This window comes from Accipiter gentilis, chromosome 10 (assembly GCF_929443795.1).
Source record: "Accipiter gentilis chromosome 10, bAccGen1.1, whole genome shotgun sequence".
In the NCBI taxonomy this organism is placed as follows: domain Eukaryota; kingdom Metazoa; phylum Chordata; class Aves; order Accipitriformes; family Accipitridae; genus Astur; species Astur gentilis.
Genome location: NC_064889.1, coordinates 3,392,223 through 3,416,650, shown reverse-complemented (window position 1 = coordinate 3,416,650; position 24,428 = coordinate 3,392,223). Strand labels below are relative to the sequence as shown.

Genomic DNA, 24,428 nt, shown 5'->3' with positions numbered 1-24,428 from the left:
AGACTTCTTCAAATATTTAATCACACTTAAGCTTGTGTATCCTGAGTGCTGGGTATCCCCTGGAGTGTGTATTCCAGTGGTAATAAGCTGGTGTTTGGTATTTCTCAACCTTCCACAAGTTTTTTCAATTCCTTCTCCACATCTTCCACAAAAGCTGGGAAATTCTGATCCATAAGGCATAAGCGAATGAAGGGCCTCAGCTCTTGTGCACGCCACGCCGAATGCTGATACAAAAGGGGGAGCTCAGACTTCTTTTTCAGCACAGACTACGAAAGTAAAAAAACCAAAGGTGTTGCACTAGTCTTGGACATGAAAGGTAATGTTACAGTGTTTTTGTAACAATGCAGCAACGTCAAAGTTTTCCTTTAGTATTTAATAAAGATGCATCTGCCTCATTGTTAATGCTGTTCGAATACTTCCATCAGATAAGATTTCTGCAATCGTGTCTGTAAATTTTTTTCTCTGACACCTAGCTTCAATTCCAATATAGCTGTTATGCAACTTTGGATTTTTTTGCAATTATTTAAATCAGAAATGCCAATTGCCTGGGTAACATGGCTTTCTTTTCAATATCCATTCTGTGTAAGAGAAAAGGATCCTGTAGGAAGCATATGTATGGCTACTTGAATTGTGTCAGAATAACCAAGTATGCAGTTCTAAGCTTTTAATTTAGCAAGATGTCTTTTAGAAGTTAATTATGGGGCTTTTAAAGAGTTAAAACATCCTTTTCATGCCCATTTAAGCCCTTCCCCCAGGTTTTTCCCTTGGTGGGCGAGCTGTGTGCATCATGTTGCTTTTTGGTGTAAAACTAGTGGCAGCAGAGCAGAAGATGCACAACATCATGTCCTGAGGTTGAGGAAGCCCTGACCGCCTCCCAGCATCCATACGTGACGCTGCTGCTCTACGCTAGAGAAATGCGCAAGTCTAATGGACCAGCAGGTTATTGGGCAATTCCATGATGCTGTTCCTATGACAACAAGCTGAAAGCAGCTCGACTAAAACTTCATTGTGGCCAGCTGCCAGCTTTCCTGCTGGATGTAAGCCATGGTAAAGAAATAGTAACTTCACAGTTCAAAGGCCCTACTGCAGCCAGGGCTGCTGCTCGCTCTAAACGACGTTGTGTGTAGTATGTGTTAATGACTGAGTGTTTGTACCAAAATGTTTCCATGTTCAGGCTGCAGCTGTTCTATAGACCTCATCCCCCGCTCAGCCTTTAACTTTTTTTTACCTGTCTGTGCTGAAGTCATTAAAACTGCAGCATCAGTTACGGATGCTTTGCATGGGAGAGCAGAAGCAAAGAAAATCACCAACACTTACTTTGTGGTGAGGTAAGTATGATGTCCAGAGGCGGCTGGGGATCAAGGTGGATGGTTTTGTTATTGGGGGGAAGTGCCTAATGCTAGTTAAGTCTGTATCTGGCTTTAAAAAACTTCAGATGCCTACTTTAGCCTCTTCTTTGACATGCTGATACGAGCAGCGCAGGCTAAACCAAGCCTCTCTGTCTGAGAAAGGTGGAATTGCTGTTAACTTCAGTCAGGCCCTAGCTTCTGCTGCATGAACCTGTATCGGTGCGAGACAACTGGCAGATGGACCAGGCACACTGACAGCTGGGAGTGTAGCTGTGTTTGACTCGTGGGAGTGGGGAAAAGAAGTTCAGCCTGGAGCAAACTTTGCAGGGCAAGTGTGTGGGCCAGGGCATGGGAGATCCTAGCTGGGTTAAGCTGACTAAGAAGTAAGAGGGGCAAGTAGAGGAGGATGTGGGAAACTACTACATCAAGGAGTTGTCTTGTGCTGGGGAATTTGTTAGTACTTCAAGCGAGGGACAGAAAAATATGTACAGCAAATGCAGGCCTCACTGGCAGAAAGCTTTTTTTGTTTGAAGCAGGTATCGTGCTCCCATCTTACACAGGGACCACAGAATAACAGTTTTTAGAAGCTAAGCTGTTTATAATGTTGGTTTTAACTTGCATTTCCTAGTATTACCTCTTAAAGCAGAGATTGGTCATGGAAAATACAGTTGCTGAAGGCAAACTGCCCCTTGTTTGACTACTCGTGCTCATTGATGCACTCCCACTGTGTTGTACAAGGACACTAACAAAACTGTTGGGAACCAACCAGCAGCACACATAATACAGCACTCGCCACTGAGAGTATAGGGAACTCTTACTTTCTGAAAAGAGGTGTTTAAAAGGCTTTTTTGGGTTTAAGAGATGACAAGATTTGTAACAGGGAGGATAGGAATTATCCTTTGTACCACTGATGTGAAGAAACATTGACTTGATCATCTTGCGAATATGGAAAAAGGGTAAGGAAGACCCCTAGAAGCAACTGCACAGCAACAGAGGTGGGCAAGAGTATAGTCTTCTGCTCAGTCATCTGATTCTGCACTATCCCAAATTCACAGTACACAAGCAACAATTAACTTCCAGTTACTTTTAAATACGGCTTTACCCTGGACATCACAGGGAAGCTGTCAGTTGCATTAGGGAATCTTTTGCTGTGGGTCAAGGAGGATTGATAGTTTCGGACTTAAGCTATGACAGCAGAAGTAATTCCTTCAGAGCCAAAAGAGTGACAAAGCCATTTATTTGGATGTGACCTCCGGGTATTTGTTTGCTCTCAATGTGTGGTTTGTTCTTATGCAAATGAAGTAATTACACCATGAAATACCTGGTTTTGCAGCTTATTTCCTAGCTCCAGATCATTACACAAAATCCTGTGGTTTTGTTGGTATAGATGATGGCATCCTGATGTTCAGGGAAGTCATTTACCAGATGTTTACTGAATATGAGATAGCTTGCTTTCTCTCCATGCCCAAGAGATCAGTTATAGGATCTAAATAATAGATTTTTAGTTTGGGGTTGGGTTTTTTTACCTGCGCTAGCTGTGTTAGAGATCTTCTTTCTCCAAGGCTTGTACAGGAATCTGATAGAGGCTCATCTGGCTACAAAATACCAAATGCAAATAAGGGCTTGTTACCAAGCAGAGTGTGGTTATGTGCAAGAAGGGAAGTAGTTCCATTTTTAGAGATAACGGGAAGAGAATGTGCTCAGCTACCTTATGCAGTAAAAAGGCATCTTTTTATGGAACGTGAATGCACATCTGCTCAAGTCTTTAAAAATGAAAGACATGAAATAATGGGCCTGTAGTTAAACTGTCATGTCTAAACTCAGATAACTTTTAAACTACTTACTGGAAGTAACTAGAAAATGCTGTGTATGAGTGCTCCCTACGAGCATGCTTTTTTCCTTCCCATGGGTCACATCACTGAAAAGATGGTTTAAACTGTCAATTCTATTTTCTGAGTGAAGTTTTCAGTTTAACTTCTGGAGCAAGAACATTTTTAATACCAACAGTATGACTGTTGGTGTTCAATAGCATTCTGCCATGAAATATTTTCTTTGCCTTTCATTCTTTAGCTTATGAGGAAATGAGCAAAGCCCAAAGTATAGGTAATCTGCTTAAAGAATAAACAATAAATATTGAATATCAGCTGTTGAAGGTCTCCCATATGCCTTCCTGGAAATGGTGTAAGTTAAATTACCAATATATTCCCCCCCTGCCCACTTTCTCTACCAAATATGATTCCACTGTCCAGTAGAGTAGAACCTTCCTAGATTATATCATGAAAATGATGTAGCTGAAAGCTTTGACATTGCTTTTTCAGGGCTCAGTCTTGGTCCTGATATTTTTATCACATATCAAGAGCTTTACTGGCTAAGTTAGCTGCAGGGATGTTTTTTAGAGCTGGTAAATGTGATCCTCTGGATACCCAAGAGAGCATACGTTTAAGAATTAGTCACCCTCAGAAACACTATCTGCCTTTGCCTTTTCCATTTACCTTAGGTCTTTGTTTTGGAGAGGGGAAACATTCTGTTCCTACCCTGAAATCACTTTTAAATGTGTCAGGTGAAGCTCAGATTGATAGAATTGCATATTTACTATTATTAACACTAAAACAGGAGTAGGTAAACCCAAAAGGGAGGACACAATTCATGGTTACTTAAACAGCTCTAATCCTTTTTCTTACCCTGTATAATTTATGTGAAAGTCTGCCAGGTTGTTCCCAGCAGTCTTAGCTGAAATCCACACTGATGAAATTGTAGACATGGGTTTTTGGTAACTATTCAGCTCTTGTCTTCTGCCCCATTTTTGTTCATTTACCTCAGCAGAAACCATCTAAGTCTTCCATCAAACCATACCACCATCTGATTGGGAACTGGTAAATAACACTTGGCTGTAGTGTTTGCTGCAGTTTCTTTTAATGGTTAGTAACTTCCTATGTTTGCCTGAGCCCTGCATAAATTGTTCTCTTGTTTCCAGGGTCCCTAGTCAAAGGAAAGTTCAAACCCCAGAGCAAAGCTTTTTTTCCCCACCTATAAATCTCATTCCATATGCTTGCTAATATTCTTCCTATGATCACATGAAACGTATATATTCATTTTGGTTATTAGTGACCTCTTGGAGGCCAAAATGAAGGCATCTCATTGCTCTGAGGTACATTACAATAAGCTTGAGGACCTAGAACCGCTTCTTTGAGCATTTTTCTGTTAACTTTCTTGAGGTACACCAAGAAATTGGGAAGATGGTAGCCAGCAGTTGACTTCCTGAATAGCTCTAGCCCTGTTCACTAACTAGGTTTCCCTGGATGTAAACTGAATTTTGGGTTTCCCAAATTGTGTTTCATATAGATGGTCACATAGTTCCAAAAAACTTTTTCTTCAGAAGTAAAGCTTGGCATTTACAGATCTAACACGAATAGCCGATTATTTTTCTGTCTGTATGTTCTTGCTTACTTACTGTATGTAGTATTGATGCATTTTGTTCAGTGTCCTTTGCTTGATTTTCACCATTAGCCAGCTGATTGAGACTGTGATAGAGCTTCTGGCTTTGTTCATCAGTTACTTGAACTGGTACGTACTCTGCAAGTTTCTGAATGCAACTGTAGCAGTGTTCCAGCATCTGCTCTTTTGAATCTCCACTAAACTGAACACGAAACATGCGGCATTCATTCTGCTCAAAAGCCAAAAAGAGAAATTAAATTAACTGTGAATCCCCTCAAACTATTTTGATTTAATTAAATTCCTATTTGTTAAAGTTAGGAAGAAGGCGATAAATTTTCAAATCACTGCACCAACTTAAAACCAAACAAGTTTTCCCTGCTGTATCTTCATTATTTTTCCCAGCAGCTAAACCAGAAGACTATGATTCCCAGTTTGAAAATCAGTTCAAGCAACCCCAAGAAAATGGTAAGTGAGCAGGGCCATTTGTCAACTAATTAAAGGTCTAGCCAAGTGAACAAACCTTGCCATGATGACAGAGTTTTTACATGTATAGCAGGGAAATTAAGTTCTTATTGTTGCTGCAGGTAGTATCCTCTAAGGACATGCCAACTCTGAACAGTTACTTGTGACAAAAAATGAAATTACACTAAAGTAAGCAGAAGTTAACTTTGGAATCTAAACTAAAAGCTCTGGGAACTGAATGTTCCATTTAGGATTTTTGTTCCTGTCTGCATCAAACCCAGCCTTACCTACCTACCTCGTCTGCCTGTGTAAACATACAAATTGTTTGGCACTCCCAACTGAATGCTGCTTTTCCTTGAATAGATGCCAACGCAGTTGATTAGGAGTGCAAGAAACTCACATGCATTGCTTCAAATAGTGAAATAATGCTAAAAATCAAACTGGATAGCTCTGACCCCCCAGTATAGGTTGTCAGGCTGTACCGTAATAGATATTTTAAGTACATGAGGTCTAGCAAACTGCACTGAAAAAGGAGGACTGAAGAGTCTGTCAGGCATGATAAGCTTGCCCTAAGCCCGTTCAACTGGCATAAGGCAGATACTGAAGGCTCTTTTAGAAAGAGCCTTGTTTAGAAAGTGACTTAATGGGACTTTCAGTTTGATCTTGAAATTTCAAATTTAAAACCCAGTTGAAGTACTAGAAAAGTTTTCCTTAGACCGACCTAGCTTATTTGAGTCTTCATCTTTCTGGGATTTCAACATCAAAACCATTTTTTTAATGACTAGATATGCTGCTAGCCTGCTGATTACACAAATACAAGGACATCTTTCACTTCAAAGTTTTTTGTCTCAAAGATGAGCCAGCCCTTATGACAGCCTGTATGTTTACATGCATGTTATTTTAAGATGCTTGTATTGCATAAAATGATTTTTAGGGCATTGTAAGCATAAAAGCTTGTCTCAGCACCTTTTACAGGGAAAAATGTCAAAATAATTCAAACTATAGCACTTGTTTTACCAGTGCCCAGTTACATTTCCTCTAATTAACTAAGATTCAGCTTAACTGGGTCAGCTTCACATAACTGAGAAATGATTTGTGGATATGCCAGACAGGTGACTTCTCATTAAAATGACAGAAAGGTAACTTGCATCTTAATTTGAATTCCTTTTGGACACTTTCAAAGAACACTTGTTTTAGTTATCCCTATAATCCCCAAATCAAGTTTCAGTCTGAGCTATTTGTATTGCCCTCTCTTTTTTCATAAGGACTGGTATATACTTAAGACTGCAGTTTATAAACAACAGTAGACTTTGTAAGTTAAACATTTTTCGTTTATGAAAAGAGAGAGAGTGCTCAAATTCAGCTAAGATGATGTCAAGTTTTAGCATAAACTGAGTACTGGGCAGTAACATCTGAACCATACAAGAGCTAAGTATTAGAGAAACTTGAGGTCACTTGGATCATCAAATTTGCACCTCTTCCCATGCTGGGACAGAGGGCCAAGCTCAACGAAAATAGTGTGAAGGAAAATGACTTTGTACAAGAATATTAAGAACATTTGTCTTGCTGCTGTTTACAGATAGTTTCATATAAAAATTGTTATGCATAGAGGCACATCAAAGACTAATGTGAGATAAGTGATAACTAGAGATGGAGCTGTATAAAGGGCAGTCACAGCCACGCAGCTGTTTCAGCTAAGTTTAAGACAGAAATGTGCATCTGACAGGTACGGCTTCAGAATCAGACACTCGTGTGCTTCACAGAATAAAATTTCCACTAGTACAGCTGAGTTTCAACAGTGATCCGCAACAGGTATCGTCTACGTTTCTTGTTCCTTTGAGTATGTTAACACTAAGCTTCTCAAAATACAGTTTAGAAACTCATTCTGCTAGCTAAGAGTCCACAGTGCCCTATTAAAATCAGATTTCTTAAGAAAAGAGTAAGTTTCACTATAAATGCAATATTAATGACTTTCAAAAAACCCAAGCACAGTATAAATCAGAAATAATAGTGTAATTTTTAGTTGCCCATGTTCCTTATTTGCCCTGTGCACTCATGTAGGAGCTGGTTTCTGAAAACCTAGTGTTGTGGTTTAACCCCAGGCAGCAACTAAGCACCACGCAGCCGCTCACTCACTCCCCCCCATCCAGTGGGATGGGGGAGAAAATCGGGGAAAAAGAAGTAAAACTCATGGGTTGAGATAAGAACGGTTTAATAGAACAGAAAAGAAGAAACTAATAATGATAACACTAATAAAATGACAACAGCAATAATAAAAGGATTGGAATGTACAAATGATGTGCAGGGCAATTGCTCACCACCCCCCGACCGACACCCAGCCAGTCCCCAAGCGGCCATTCCCTGCCCCCACTTCCCAGTTCCTATACTAGATGGGAAGACCCATGGTATGGAATACACCGTTGGCCAGTTTGGGTCAGGTGCCCTGGCTGTGTCCTGTGCCAACTTCTTGTGCCTTGGCTGGGCATGAGAAGCTGAAAAATCCTTGACTATAGTCTAAACACTACTGAGCAACAACTGAAAACATCAGTGTTATCAACATTCTTCGCATACTGAACTCAAAACACAGCACTGTACCAGCTACTAGGGAGACAGTTAGCTCTATCCCAGCTGAAACCAGGACACCTAGCTTGCTTTCCTCTGCTTAAATGGCTTCTGCTTGACTCTTTCCTTACTTAGGTCTAGCAGGGTTGAGATGTAACCCCTTACATGGTGTGGCTGGCTTCCTGAATTTAAGTATTTTTGAAGATTAGTATGGAAGTTATATACGCTGACCGCATTTACAGAATCACTTCAGCTATAATTTAGGGTATACAGTGGAGAAACTGTACGATAGGACCACTGCAGTGCCACTAAATCCAGTTTGTCATGTGAGTTCATGGTAAGTAAACATTTAAATGCACTAAATTAATTTAAGACTATGTTAATATTCCTCCTTTTCTTAACTGGCCCTCAGAGCTTTGTTCAAGCCTCAAAGTGATTGTGATGTTGATTTTGTGTTTCTTGTGAGATGCAGCAGAATCCCTTAACACTCTGCTGGGGAACTAGTTCTATTAACTGGAAAGGAAGCTGATGATCTGATTCATCAGAACTAATTACTGCAACAGCTTGGTAGTCTTCTTCAGTGATATTCCACATTTTTAAGAATCTGACAAATAAAATCAGATAGCAAAGGTGTTTTGGTTTCAGGCAAGCATAACCCATGAATTTAAAACAGTTTATGATATTTTTGCAGTTCCTAGTGCCACCATTAGGCTAGGCTTACTCTGAAACAAGATGAGTCCTTATATTTAAACAATGTTTATTAGGCCTCACATCTGCTTTCATCTTGCAATCAGCAAGGCATTCTCCCCTCTGCAAACTGTAGTGTTTGGTTTGCAACATCCTATAAAGAAATATTTGTGTCTTTCATAAAAAAGATCAAATAAAAGATAAAATACAACTAAACAGGAATTTTTAGAGTTTCCAGCTATTCTGGATACTGCCATTACCTGCAGCTACAATAACCCAATCTGTACCAGAGTTCCTGTCAGGGGAGAATTCCAGAACATCTCTGAATACTTGAGATATTCTTATGCCTTTACAGTTCTGTGAATGGGGCAAAGAGTTAAAATTGGTCTCTAGCAGCTACTGAACAAGGGGCTCATATTTTTTCCAGAATTCCTGTTTCTAACTTAGAGATGAATTCTCTTGTCAAGCAGAGATAGTTAAACTAGAGGCAGCTGTTTCTGCTGAAAAAAAGCCTAGAAACTATCAGGGGAGAAGGGAGAACTCTTCTCATTTTGAAACAGGTTTTGTTTCTGAAAAACCTGGTGAGTGCTCAGTGTAGATGAGTAAGAAACTTCTCAGAGTTCATCTAAGAACCAAGAAAACTGAGATATATACATAAGCGGGTAACAAGCAAGTGCCATTTAATTACTTAAAGGCTAATCAACCACTTTTCATGAGATCCCAAGATGAAGACCAGAAACCTAGGTCCTTTTCATTGCCTTGAATACCAAATGCCTGAATCACCAGCCTGCCAGTACTGGGCCAGGGGCCACAGAATGGCTAAATAATGGTTTGTTTAGATGCTTTGTTTGCCAGAGTGAAGTATGACTCATAGGTAGCATGCTTCTGTACATGTAAGAGAATCACTTCATCTTTTTAATCGTTAGCCATGGCAGATGATAAATTCTAAAATAAATACAGGTCTAGCTGTTTTAGTAGCTAACTCTCAGAAAGCAGTCTAAAAGACCTGAATAGTAGCAGTTACAAAAGACATTAAAGATGACTCAATCCATTTTTAATACCTAGAGTAAAAGCAAATCTTTTAATTTATGTAGAAAATTTACAGTATCTCAGAACTTCTGGTTTAATTTATCCAATATTAAGAAATCTTATACAGAACTGTTAGCTATTAGAAATATTAAAAGCAACTCAACTTACCTTTGACTGTGCACAAAGCAGCAGGCAGTCTGCTCTTCTTACTATCTTTAGCCACTTGTGGGAATCAATTAAGGAAAAGCCTTCCTGAAATAAAGCAGAACACATACTACTTGCACAGCAAACGTGTAACACTCAGAAGCACACACTTAAGTTATGTGATGTAATCTAAACCCTAATAAAGATTAGTCATCTGCATACGTGGAACTTTTGTATCTGAACAATTGCCAATATATAGTTTTTACCAAACTAGGCATTGAATCTAAATCTGTAGCTCCAGTAACAATACTATGTCAAGGTACGTTCTAATTTCCATATACATTTTACATTTATATTTGTGCATGTTACAGAAGTCTCCATGAAATGCATAATAAAACAGCTGCAACACTGAGAGCTTTAAATTCTTCTGCATCCCATGAAGTTGCCCGAGAGGGCAGCAGAGGGCAGGCAAACCTGAAAAATGGGACAGCAGTTGGTTTATCTAAGGCCCAGAGAGGCATTTTCTCCAGATGGAATTCAGGTAAACAAGAAGCAGCTTTGATAACTCGATAAAGATGTTTTTATACTCCAGTTGCATTAACTGCCAGTCTCTTCAAACAAGACAGACTGCTCAGCATTCTGGAAAAATACCGCAGGAAGCTGAAAACATCATATAAATATTGCAAGGCAATGGACTGTGTCTCCCAGGGTGCTTTCCACAGACTGCCACATAGGCATTAGTTAGCAAGTCGGGGGGGGGGGGGGGGGGGGGGGAGGGCAGGGAGGAAATTACCTACCTGTTTTATCTGAACTCATAATGCTTTCAATGGCCACAGCTTTTCACATAGGCTGCTTTTCATAGGTGTCCTGAGGGTCAAGAACCACAAGTCATGTCCACCGTGGACCACCAGCAGTGTGGTTTTGCCAGAGTTACTATCCATCTTACACAGGTCCAGGCTGGGAAGCCACCTGCCATTCTATTTTGGTACAAGAAGTCACCTCAGTAAGACACTGCTCTTTTAATGTGCTGGCACTGGCTTTATAGTCTCATGCACCAGTTGCATGTAGATTTTTTAACTGAACTTTTACAAGAGGAACATCTAGAAAGCATTGAAGAGTTGAACCAAAGGCAAACTGGATCACAGACACGTAGCTGAGCAGATACATGCTATGATAGGCTCCAGAATGGTGAGACAGCATGCAAGTATCCTTACCAAAAGATTTGAGGTGAGGGAGACAAGAATTTCCCTCTACACTGTAAAACTGGATGATGACAGCAGGTAAGATGGGCCAGTCACTTGCAGCATGTCTGTTTGCACTGAGTGCTCTCAAAAGGTCTCAAGGTCAGACTTGCTAAGGTGTGAAAGGCCTCAAGGTCAAAATAGGAAGACCTCACTTTGCAACTGATGGGAAGTACCAAGCTATCCTCTACTCTTACAGGAATTAGTAAAGGAATCTGGATACTAAGAGGGACAAACTGCAAATGATAGGCCTCGCAACAGAAAGGTAAGAAAGATATTTCTTTGAAAGTGATGCAGAGACTGGGGCAGGGAACAGGCTCTCAAGCCCAAACAGAGAGAAAGATAGGATATGTAGAACTGGAATATATAAAGCAGAAAAAAATATTTTAAACTGTCCCTTCCAGAAAGGGTGTATTCTTGATGTTTATACAAGTACCCTGAAAGTAAAGGTTCTCACTGTTTGGAATGCAGTAGACCAAGTGCATTTATATTTATTTTTTGTGAAATAAACACTGACATGAGATGAATTTCATCTCGGCATGAGGACTTATTTCTCTCATTTAAACCTATAAATGTTGAGTATCTTTTAACTTAACTTATATCAAGGGTAATATCCATACCTTCTCAAAACACACAGGCCAGTTCAGAACTGCTCACTCTTGATAAGCAGCCAGGCTGAGTCCTGGACAACCAACCAGCCTAGGAAGTGATTTTGTGTTGGAGTATGACAGCTGCTTGTGCTTATACACTTAGTGCTTCCTGCCATAGGCAATTTCTCCACTGCCACTTGGTCTTCCTCCGATTCCACTACCAAGCCCCAAAATGCTGTTAGTGAAGCAATTCTAATATCCCATTCTTTCACTAGGCCACTTTAACTTGTGGCCATTTGTGCTTACTCTATTCATTTCAAATAGTTACTGGTTTTGATATACACCAACTGTGTTTATTTAAATATAGCTGTTCCCACATTAAGTCTATTTTTATAGTGTTTTTCCTTTCACTGTAAGACATAAGTTGAACAAATGTTGTCTCCTTAAAATAATAACTGCCTTAAAAAAAATCATAAGAGGTAGCCAACGTTTAACTTCCCTACCAATTATTTGGTGTTTCCCAGGTTGTCGTCCTTTTATATGTCCTGTTTCTGAGGTAAAGCAAGCTGGAAAAAAACAGCATTTGGGATTTTTATTTATGTACTCCTAACATTCAACTCCAACCCCAGAATTTGATTAACTGAAATCTAATTTACTTCAAGTTTAATTAACTGAAGAACAAAGCACAAAGTATTTCCTTTCCTCTTGCACCTTTGGTTGATTGTTTATTGCCAAGCTGAAACAAATAACTAAGAACAGTTAAACCAAATAGAAGAACTCAGTGCAGTACTCGAGCAATACAACAGACCTGATTTGGCACAAGCAAGCTACCTGAAAAAGGAGAGTGAATGTTTTAGATAAAACTTGGATCTGCAGAACTACTCAGACTGAACTCCATCGTTAAGTTGTTTCATCAGTAACTGTCATTACAGTCAGGATCCTCTAGATGTTCTTCAGTTCCAAGCAGCAAATAAGCCCGATTTTGCACCATGTTAAAGTCTATTCTGTTCCTTGTGGCTTTTTCCATGTTACCTCAATCCGCACAGGCTGTATTTGAGGCTGCCTGAATTAAGACAAAATACAATTCTTCTTAACAATGACAATTCTCTCTTTTTTCAACAATGGAATAGTTATGAAATCTGCATATGAAGTTAGGTGAACAAATTCAATGCAAGAAGAATGAAGACCACAATAAATCTGTCTCTTGTTCCATCACTCGAAGTCAGGAGGATCTTTGCCAACATCAGGAGCTAGCTAGAAACTGCATGGCAATATATAGAGATTATAATCCATTTGTGCCTTTCTAGAGATAATGAATTGACTCTAAATCTGCTCTGGACATATGTACTGACAAAAAAACTGTAGTAGTCCCTCCAGATTGCTGCTGCCACCAGGTTGACAAATACAGAGAACAAAGCAGCTGTGGTCATTGTTCTCCTTGAGCAGGCAACATCCATAGCTGCTTTACATTCAGAGCTGGGTGTAGCTGAGCAGTATTGGGCATGAGCAAAGACAGATGGCAGTATAACATTAACCAGCAATATAGACAAAAAGGCAGCCTAGAACTGGGCAGGAATGCAAGACCTCAAATGTTTACAATTTGAAGAGGTAAATCACAGGACTTTTCTAAGTTTGATCATTAACCTTCAGTCATGCATATACTCATGTTATTCTCAGGATCGTACTTGTAAGAACACTGTATTAAAGGAAAACAGCTTCATGCAGCTCTGACAAAAATCTAAGTCTCTCAGAGGGAGGACCCTGAGAGGAATTAAGCTGAAGCAGAAGACAAAGGAAGACATTTCCTAAATGTTTTGGAAGCAGGCAATATACGACCAACCACCTTACATGAGGCAGAAAAGCTAATAATGCTGGTCCAGTCTTACATCCGTCTAGTCCATCATTAATTGGGAAATACTTTTATTCTGATTTTACATTTCAGCATTCAAAAAGCTGCTGGATAATGAGGCCTGTGATCTATGTTGGAAGGTATTGCATGCTATTTATGAATATTTTTATTATTGTATCATCTAGAAACATTGTGGTGCTAAGCAACACAGGAACAGATTATCCATTTTAAGTTAGATTATAAGGTCTTTAGGCAACCCTATCTTCACTAAAAAATAATATATATTTAAGAAATGTTTTTTGTGTCACAATTCAGCTATGCTGGCTTGCATCAATTAGTTTGGATTCACTCATTCACGAGACAGATGCTTTCAAATGAAACTGAACTATGTGTAAACAATAGCTTAGGAAGAAAAACTTTCTTTTTGCCACAAACTTTACTCTGCCCTTAAATTACAACCAATTCTAAAATAGACAAACAAAAACCCAGGATGCCACACAAAGACACACATATGCCAGTTTTGGCTGCCACTTATAAAAGGCTCACGAAATGCAAATAAAACAGTTTGTGCTCAAGAGTTCACAGTTCAGAATGAATGTATACATTGTATAATGTAATGGGTTAAGGAGTCAGCTGGATATCCCACAAACTGGGAATGTGCATTTGCAAGAAATTATGAGTTCAGCATGAGATCAAAGGAATTTTAATGTATTAATTAATATCCCTGTGCATAGCTGCCAGAGTGGTCCTGTCTGAAAACAGAGGCAAGGTGACAGAACAGAAAAGCTAAAGACCTCAGACAACATCCCGCTTGCACCATTCTGATTCAGGCTGGGCAGCACCCATGGTACAATTCCCCAGAAAACAATCTTCTACTTGCAAAGGCCATGCTCAGTTTCCAGGGAGGCACCTGTGACAGTTCCTTAATCCGTTCATTTCCCAAGGTAAGCTACCAAGACACAACTGGGCACCCAAACTAGCACAGTATCCCCTCACAGTGCCTTTGTAGGGTGAAAGAAGAGATTTGGGGAAAGCACTTTTCTGGGGAAGGGTAAGATGCTCTGCTGCTATTAGCACCACACCTGCAAGCTCGTGCAACATTGCACCAAACCAGTAGGGATGGCTTAAATAACCTGCCATTTTCCCCAGACAGGGAGAGGCACTGCCCTGTTACTGTGTCGTCCTATCCAGAGCTCCACACCATGGGTCTACTCACCACAGTGCGGATATAAGGTACAGTGAGAAAACTTTTCAGAAATAATACTATCTAGGTTTGAAGTGGTATTTGTTAAGTTACAAATACCAATATTTTTGACCTCTAATATTCTAGGTACTATTATTATTTAACATTCATACTGAGTAACACCTTGCTTATTCTTAGAAGTGACTAATTTGACAACAAAGGAATGGTAATGTTATTTTCAGGTATCTACACAATGTGGTTAATACATCCGGTAAAAGTCTGCAACAGCATAGAAATATTGTAGTTGAAAAGACTGTTATGAAGCATTATCTGAAAAAGCTTGTAAATTCTGTTCAAGTATTATACTGAACACTAGAGACAAACTGAGATGCTTTCAGAAAACTTAAGTAAAATTGGAAAACGTTGTTCGCAAGGAAGTGTGTGCTTTAAACTTGATATATAGATTATAAATCAAATGCTTGCATAATATCTGAAAAATACCAATTTTTAACTCATTGCCTTCCCAAAAGAGAATGAGTTGCCATTTTACACTTTTTAAATTAGATAATTGCTTGCTCTATAAAAAATTGAAAATTCTTCCTTTCATTAATGGCTGCAGAATAAAAATGTAATTCTAAAGTCAGAAGTTGTGAAAATTAAACTTTGAGCATAATTCCAATCAAATTACCTTGCAACACACCTAGAAGTAGAAATTTTCCTTACTTTTATCTTTTTCTGAGACCAAAATAAGGCCAAATACATTAGTTTTTATTCCTGCAGTACGAGTTGTCTTGAAAACTAAGTTGAGAGTAGGAGTGTCAACAAAACAACAACAAAAAAAATCCCCAAACATGACAACTTGTAGAGTGGGGGAAGCAGAAATTTGTCCCTGTAAAAATTTCCAAGCTACATGTCAGTATCCAAATGTGTCATGTATAGCATCGTTGAAAAGATGAGAGCACAGCAGAAATCATGTGCTTCACAGGCTGTATGTAACTTAGATCTTAGTGTAAGCATTAGCTCTCTCAAACAGATCTGCAGAATATAGAATAGGAAGTGGAAGGAGGCGAGAGGCCAAAAAATACCAAGGCAGACAGACAGCAAGATAACTGGAATAAGGAATAAAAGGATGTTAGGCTCTGCATTATTTTTTTGCATGCAATTTTTTTTAAACCCTAATCTCTTAGAAGCCAGATCTTAAATCTCGCTATTAAGTTTGATTGTGGAAAAGAACACATCAGTGTTGAACTCATTAAACAAGAGTGCTCTGTCGCTACAGAGGCAGGAAAGCTAAATGAAGTAGCAAATACAGGACACACACAGCCACCCTTGAGACAACCATGCCCAGGGGACTCCACATCTGATGAATGTCTTTTGCCAAAGTGCAAAGTGTTGGGTGCAGGAGCACATGCTGCCAGGCATCAGCTTTCTAGAAAGTGTTCCCCCAGATGGGTACAAACTACAGTCCCTTGAAGGAGTGAATACCCCCTAACTCAGGACGAACCTCGATATTTCATAGTGAGAACCTGGAATATCTTTTTTCCCCTAAACTACACTTTAGAACAGTGACACTTGACCAGGGACCTAGAGAAGTGAACTGGATGCTCATGGGTTTAGCTGGCTAAAGCTCTTCAGGACATCCCATTAGTAAGTCAAGTTAAGCAATTTCTTCTTTAATTCTTGATACAAAATATATACTTCCGTAGATCAATACCATACGTTAAACTCTAACTTTAGGGTAAATACATTTCATTAAGAGACACCGCTACTCTTTAAAAACTATTCTAATAGTTGGGTTTAGAAGAATTGGGGCAAGAGAAAGGTAGAGATCAGAACTCCTTAAAACTCTTTACTGCTGCCAATCATAATCATTATACAACAGGAATGTATCATTATATCAAGCATAAATGGGGAAGCTAATGCAGAAAGATACTTGGCTCGTCCAAAACAATCATGTCAACAGCACATGTTGAAATAGACAAACTAGAATTGAAATTTTTGAACTACGATTGTGGTACTACATAAGTCAATAAAGCTAAGTAGATTCCTTCTACTCTTTAAAATAGCAATCACAGGACCTTTAATAGAAAAACAACCTTCCGCTAGCTTTGCAATGTACTACCACTAAGCAGCATTAGCAACCTGCTCACTTCTCTAGGTTTCCATCAGATGTCCTCATTTATTGCACAGGGACCTTCATCTACCCAGGGCACTGCTGTGAATATAATCTCAAAAATTTAGTGCATAACTTCCAGGCACTGCTAAGAGAGCATCAAGAACATCAGAATGGCTGTTGAATGCTTGCCTAATTAATGAGTTAGAATCTACTGTATCTTAAGCACTGTTAGCTTATTAGAAGTCATGAGGGGACCAGGAGGGCACTGATGACATTTAGTCTACACTTTAAAAGATCGGGTCACAAATCAATTACTCTGGATTAATTTTATCCTTTTAAATAAATCCTCTTCACAATTTCAATTTGTTTAATTTGTAGGATATTAAGAATTCTAGCACCAGAATCAATTGCGTTGAATAAAACGCCAAAATACAATTTTCATGATATGCCAATTTGAAGGAGGGAAAGGAAATAAGAGTTGTGGTAAATAGAACATGATGTATCTTGAGAGTATAGCCAGAAATTGAGAGATGCTGTTGAGATATTCCTGTTAAGATTCCATTATCTACAGTATGTAAGAATGAGATTTTTCTACAGTCTGTTAGGCAACACTGCAGCAAAAAAGAGGTCCTAAAAGTGTTATGTAATTTAATTCCAAATTAAGACCTTTGGTTTAAAAAAAACCAACAAAACCAAACCATATCAAAACACCCTTTGAATTGCATTACACATCAGGGATTTTTATGTTCCATGCTCTGAAGTTCCATTTAACCTCCTCTTCATTCCATTTGGCTGATCACAAGTAGTAGATTGTATTTTTAAAAGGAAAGCAGTTGTTAAAATAGTTTCAAATATGTCACTGGCAGTGTCATTAAAGAATGTCTGAAGTGATCCTGAACATATACCCATTACCCAAAAGTTTATCCATTAAAATAAATAATTTGTTCTCTTTGAGCAGCTGATGGAAACACTGAACATGTCCACAATTACTTGGCACAGTAGCGTGGAAGTACTTTAATGGCCAGTTCTGGAGCATTCTCAGATACTGTAATCAATTATTTCAAACCTACAGCACCTCACCACATAGCAGCATACGCAGCACAAGGTATTTACTAATCTGCCTGGTTTAGAAACCTGGAGACTTGGTATATACATTGTAGCATTCTTTTTAGCAAGAAAATAGTATTTCAGCTTCCAGTAGTAAAGAGACTACTAAAAGGGAATTAATGAAATATTCTACTATTTTATTGCTCACAAAAATAATTCTGTAGTCTTCTGTATGTATTAAAAAAATTGGTTGTTAGGATATGTGACTATTTTATAAATGTTGTTTTTGGAAATGGATCATAGAAGAGGCAGAGTCTCACTTGGCTCTAAATAGCTACAATTCTTTAAGAAAAAGAAAAGTTTTCTTAACATTCCTGCTTTAAGAAAATAAAAAGGACTAAGAATACATAAATACATCCATTGTACAGAAAATAGTTTGATATCAAGTCAGGAACACTTGAATATTCTTCGTAGAATGGTGTCGTGGTTTAACGACAGCCAGCAACTGAGCACCATGCAGCTGCTCACTCACTCGCCCCCTCCCCGCCCCGGCAGTGGGATGGGGAGAAAATTGGGGTGGGGGTGGGGGTGGGAGTAAAACTTGTGGGTTGAGATAAGAACGGTTTAATCAATATAAAAAAAAGAAACTAATAATGATAGTGATAACACTAATAAAGTGACAGCAGTAATGATAAAAGGAATGGAATATACAAATGATGTGCAGTGCAATTGCTCACCACCCACCAATCGATGCCCAGTTAGTCCCTGAGTGGCAATCCCCCCGCCCCCACTCCCCCAGTTCCTATACTAGATGTGACATCCCATGGTATGGAATACACCGTTGGCCAGTTTGCGTCAGGTGCCCTGGCTGTGTCCTGTGCCAACTTCTTGTGCCCCTCCAGCTTTCTCGCTGGCTGGGCATGAAAAGCTGAAAAATCCTTGACTTGAGACTAAACACTACTGAGCAACAACTGAAAACATCAGTGTTATCAACATTCTTCGTATACTGAACTCAAAACATAGCACTGTACCAGCTACTAGGAAGACAATTAACTCTATCCCAGCTGAAACCAGGACAAATGGATCATGTTAATCCCACTGCCAATGAAATAAAGATTTCCATTTCTACACCACCTCCATTTTGTGCAAATGGAGTTGTAATGAAAGTTGTATGTAGATGAAAGGTAGACACCAAAGAGGATTCACTAAGTAAATAATTTACATAAAAGCTATCTCCTCTTGTTTTCACAGACAGGAGAGTACATTACAGAAAATGGTTTATGTACTTCAGTATTTCATAAATGATTACTTGACATGAAAAAAGTTTGATGAAAGAATCACTAAGCAACAGAACAAAATATGTCTTCATCCAAAAAAGGTATTTGTAGGGCCCATGCTCACTGAGAGAGCAAACAGTGGGAGCTATCGCTAGCATGTTGGCCAACTGAGATTAGCGGAAAACTAACTATGATGCTAATCAGCACTGAGTTTAGGCAAGCATTAGTTCAGTTAACATCACAGTTAACTGCAGAAGAATGAACAAAGAAAAGTTATATGTGAAATACAAAACAGCCGAAGTCTGGAAGTCCACACTTTTCAGTATGTGATGATGGTTTTTTTGCTTGACTTTGTAATAGCATCCATCCATAGTATTATCAGCATAACACAGAGCTTGCTGGCAGCTAAAAAGGTTCATTTTGACTTTTGTAAAACATACACACCACTGAAAAACAGATGCTTTCTGACTTTTATCATCCTAAAGAAAACAGAAGGTACAAACCAAGATAGTTTGCATCTATTAATGCACTGTTTTTACTACGTTGCTTGCCAATTTTAAACTAGAAGAGATAAGAATGTATCATACTACAGTATTGCCCATTTTAAAAGCATCCAATTAATAAGTCTTCTTTGTTACAGATGTTGGGTGAAAACTCTTTTTTTAAAACTCTTACTTAGGATGGTTCATGTTAAAATTCTTGGGGTGGAGCAAGAGTTCCTGCTCTACCATTACTGCTACAGTTAAAAAAAAATAAAATAGTTAGGAACATTCACCACCGAATGAATTCTTGAATTTAATGAGCTGTTCAGTTCATTCTTGGATTATTGTTAGAGGGGGAAAAAAAAATCCCTTTATTATTAATCCGTGGAAATTTTACAAAAATATAATATAGTTATTCAAGTTGTGAAGGAAATGGTGTCCCCGTGACACAGATCTTGTACATCACTGTGTTCCTACATAGAGGTACAAGGTACAAAGCTACAATAATTGTTATCCAGTTCCCTCAAAACCAGGAGCTTGTAGTACATCAAAAGGTCTGAAAAGTAGGGATTAGAAGATAGATCAAAAGACTAGACATCAACAACTTAAATGGTACAGTTACTACATAGCAAGAAACAGCTCTGTTAGTACATCAGAGGGAATTTCAATGCAAGTGAGTAAGGCAGCACGTACGTGTCAGAGAACAGCTTGGCAATAAAAAGAAAATATTCAGTAGCCCAGGCCAGCAAATAGAAATGAGTGTACACAGTAAAACCACGAGCTGAATAATTCCAACAATTCTATCAAACTTGAAACATTCCCTCTGGAGCAGAAACTTGTGCATTATCCTCTGTGACAAAATGTCCATTATAATGGACCCACAGTGAGAGGATTTGGTCTGTGACAGATTCAAAAGAACTAGATGTACCTAGTTGTGCAAAGCCTGTTTAAATATTGTGACAGGTTTCCGACAGCTCCTGAGAGCTGGAGACTAGAGGGAGATAGAACCAGTGAGATTAACCATTTCTACAGTCTAATTATTTCTACAGCAATAACATAGACTGCACAGTATTGCAACTTTTTTGTTGCAATCTCAATAAGGAGTTTGCAAAATTTCAGCAGTGGCCTGTGCAGTTCTGGCTAGCTTGAATCTACTGCACTGTAAGCTGTTATCGGCTACTGGCCAACAGCATCACTGCCTGTGCTGTCGTCTTCATCACAACCCCTGTGCATCATCTTTCTCTTTGATGATACTGGCTGCTTTACTAAAGAGATTCCAGTGACTGTTCTTCAAAGACTGAAAAGACACATGTAGATTTAGATTGTCCAGGAAGAAGAATTTTATCACTGCATATCCATCTTGCATAGTGTTGGGAAAAGGGACACGTTTCTGAGAGGGCATGTGGCTAAGGAACAAGCCTAAGCAGTAAAACTAAGCCAGATGCGCTGGACCAAATTCCTTGTAAACAGGAAACCTAACATAGTTCTGAAGATGCCTGCCCAGCTTCAGAACTAGTGGATTGGGTTTTTCCTAGGTTTTTCAGCAAGACAAGTGTGTTTAAGAGGAACGGTGGCAAGACTGCAACTGCCTTGAGAAATATAAATAGGTATAGGGCATATTGTACCAGTGCGTTTCACACTAGTTTAGTTCTGTATGCACAGAACATTACATGTGCTCAAAAAAATGCACCCAAAGGAATTGACAGTCAGGTTTTAAAATGCATATGTCACCAGTTTTGCATAACTTCTCTAACACTTAATAAAATGTTGTCGGTATTGCCCTTAAGGTTGGTATAGAAGCATTGCCAAAATAAATGTGCTTTTTTTTTAAAAACAACAACACAAAAACAACTTTTTTTTTTTTCCAACTCTCGGTATTATATTTTGGCCACATTTACCAAGCACGTCTGTTCCACCTCTATTCTCCACTATTCTTAGGCTGTGGTTGTTATTGCAGTATCTTGGTGTCTCTTAGAAGCTGAAACAGACCTCATAGAGCTCAGAAATTCCTCATCTGGCACTTCAAGCAAGGCAGCTAACTGAAAGCTTCACTAGCCACTAAACCTAAGAGCTGCAAGAAAGTGCTTTTCTCAGCCAAGTCTTTTTATAAACCTTTTTTTATACTTCCTGCACTCATCATGACGGCACACTTTTATCTGCCCATTGTTACTTGCCAGATTCAGCCTTTGCCAGACACAGTATTTGAAGGGCTACAGCTTCTGTCTGTGCCACCTTTGCTCTTTAGTTAGTTATTAAAACTTACTTTCAGTCAGCCTTTATATGGTGATTTCAAGGACATTCTACAGAGTGATGTAAGTCTACTAGCTACTAAACAGTTACAGCTGTCTGATCAGGGTACTGAAAACAGGACCAGCCCCAGGAGAGGTGCATTCTGAACTGATTCATTCCAAGCAGAATTTGGCAAGAGGTGGCAGCAAGTCTCATTTCAGTTGCATTTCTTTTAACTATCTGGACTTTCAATTACTCCATCCCTTTTTCTTATTCAACACAACTGCTAAAATACTTGCCATGTTCCATTTTTACCTCGTCCAAGAACATTCAACTTGTTCTCACTAAATATGTGAGCCAAATACCATGTCTTATATGAGGGATATCCAGACTGACAGCTCTCTGTTAGCTCTATCATTGTCTATTCAATATTCTTAACACACTCACAGGCCAAAAAAACTCAAGGGCATCCTTGGTTCTCCCCCTATACTTACAGGATATTTCTGTAAGTTTAAGACCTTTTAAGAGGCACAGTAAAAAGTAATTTATAAGCTTATACATATTTAAAGCTACAACATACTCTTTTACACATTCTGTATTTTTTTTAAAAAGCCTGTGTTATCTTGATACTGCAGCATCTTCCAGTGGTTTGTAATAGCTTTCTAATACACTTATCAGCCAATTCCTACTTGTTACCATCACCGAGTATTGGTGATATGCACTGAACACACCTGATTCCACTTTCCAGCACAGGCCTTCTCTGTCATGAGTATCAAACCAACTCCTTCTAGATGGAGTGTTTCTTTTAACCTCTTCAGTGTCACTGTGAAATCTTTACAGTTTAGTAGCTGGTCATGCTTAAGTAAGTAGAGGCTACAAGAAAATCAGCTGACACAACTTTGAAGTTGGTATTTTCTCTCCATGAATGCAAGTTGTATGTTAGATCACATTACCCAACATAGAAAAAAACATACCCTTTGATAAACCAAATTATCAAAACCAAAATACTAACACATCATTGGCAAGAAACTAGCTGGATCATATTGCAAATCTTAACAGAGTATTTTCTCTGTTTTCTTAGGCAGAAGAATCATAAACCCCCCCCCATGTATCTTTCAACATCAGCAGCACTTAGTCTTACATCTTAATCTAGATTTTTAGAGCCACAGAAGAAACACTGTTCCTCAGTATGAAATAATGCCTTCAGTATTATTCTGATAAATGTATAGAGAAAGCGGCACATGAGAATTTCCATGAGCAAAATAAAATTGGCAGCTTCCTTTCAGTAGGAGAGAACAAGGGAAATAAAGTTACTACTGATGCTAACATGAGAGGAAAAGTGTTCTTCCTACCTGAGAAACTTACCAGTACTGTTCGCCCTTGGGAAATAAAGAAATGGCCAGATACCACAATGGTAAGGATAAGATGGCCTGATTCTTCATTTGACTCAAAAACCTTTAAAAAGATAGAAAAAAAACCAAAAAATCTAGCCCTGTAAGCACAGAACCTACATTTTCCATTTCTAGTGCAAAATAAAAAGTTTCAAAGGTCGGTGCTAGAAGTTAGGTGTCTAATTTACCTCTCAGTAATGCAACTTGCTCGGCACTTTCACAGACAAGAGGCACACTTAAGAATTTTTTACTAATTGAAGTCTCATACAGATTTAACTACTTTAAACAACTACCTGGACTCTTCCAACTTGATCTATAGTTCCTAATACTACAGGTCACTGCTGAAGGAAGGAATAAAAAAAAAGTGGGCCACAGACTATCATATCACTGATGTGTTTACGTTAATAATTCATGAAGCAAAATCTCTCCCGATTTCTGCATTAGCTCTGGACTTGCAAAAAGATACCTGCAAAGGCCTCACTTATTACTGCTTGCTACACAGCTGCCTCCTAGACCCCACTGGAGGCAGTTACAGCAAAACCAAGCAGCCACCACCCCCCCACCTCCCTCGCCCGTCACCTTCCAAGAGGAGGTGTTTTGCCCTTCGTCGTCGCCATCCGTCGGGGGTAGGAAGCGGCCGTAGCGTTTCAGGGGCCACGTTGTGGCGCTGCCGAGGAGGGAGGTGTCGCCGGTGCCTCCCGGCACAGAGGCCTGCCCCGGCTCGGAACTGCGACCTTCGCCGGCCACCGCCATCCCCGCGCTGAGGGGACGGCGCTGCACAGGAGGGAGAAGCATCGCGCCGACGGCCGGCGAGCAGGAGTTGGGCGGGAAGCGGGAGCCAATAGAAGGGAAGAGAGAGCGCGTGGGGGGGAATTGTTCGCCAATCAGCTGGAGGCAGAGAAACGAGAGCCAATGAGGTAGCGCGCTGGGGCGGGCCGTGGTCTTTCTCTAGGGTTCAGTCGCACGAGCCGCGGTGCAGTCACTGCGCTCTCTTCAGCGGGGCTTCGTCCCGTCCCGTCCTCATCCTCATCCTCATCCCCATCCTCTTCCCTTCCCTTCCCTTCCCTTCCCTGGGTGCTACTTCTCCGAGGGGAGCACGGCTACTGGCCTCCCCCTTCTCCTAACAGTCTCCGGGTGTACCGATGTGGCTGGCCCGCCCGGCGGTGCCGAGGGAGAGAGAAGGGCGGACCCCGGGGCACGCGCGGCCGCCATTTTGTGGGGAGTGAGGGAGCGCCATTAACGCTGAGCTGCGAGAAGGAGGTGGCGGTGTAACCGGCCGTGATCCGTTGCTGCGTGCAGTGAAATGCCTGTGGAAGCCGGTCACGATGTCAGCATGCTTCCTTCCTAAGGTGAAA

General features: G+C 39.7%; 1 protein-coding gene across 1 annotated transcript; it reads right to left on the bottom strand.

The window, feature by feature from the left end:
- Window positions 1-104: 104 nt before the first annotated feature.
- On the bottom strand, window positions 105-23,868 carry REC114 (REC114 meiotic recombination protein). Its single transcript, XM_049812392.1, has 6 exons — window positions 23,653-23,868; window positions 23,048-23,137; window positions 9,693-9,776; window positions 4,801-5,013; window positions 2,876-2,944; window positions 105-266 (listed from the first exon to the last, which is right to left on the bottom strand). The coding sequence occupies exons 1-6, from the start codon at window positions 23,866-23,868 to the stop codon at window positions 105-107; spliced, it is 834 nt and encodes a 277-aa protein (XP_049668349.1).
- Between the last annotated feature and the right edge of the window lie 560 nt (window positions 23,869-24,428).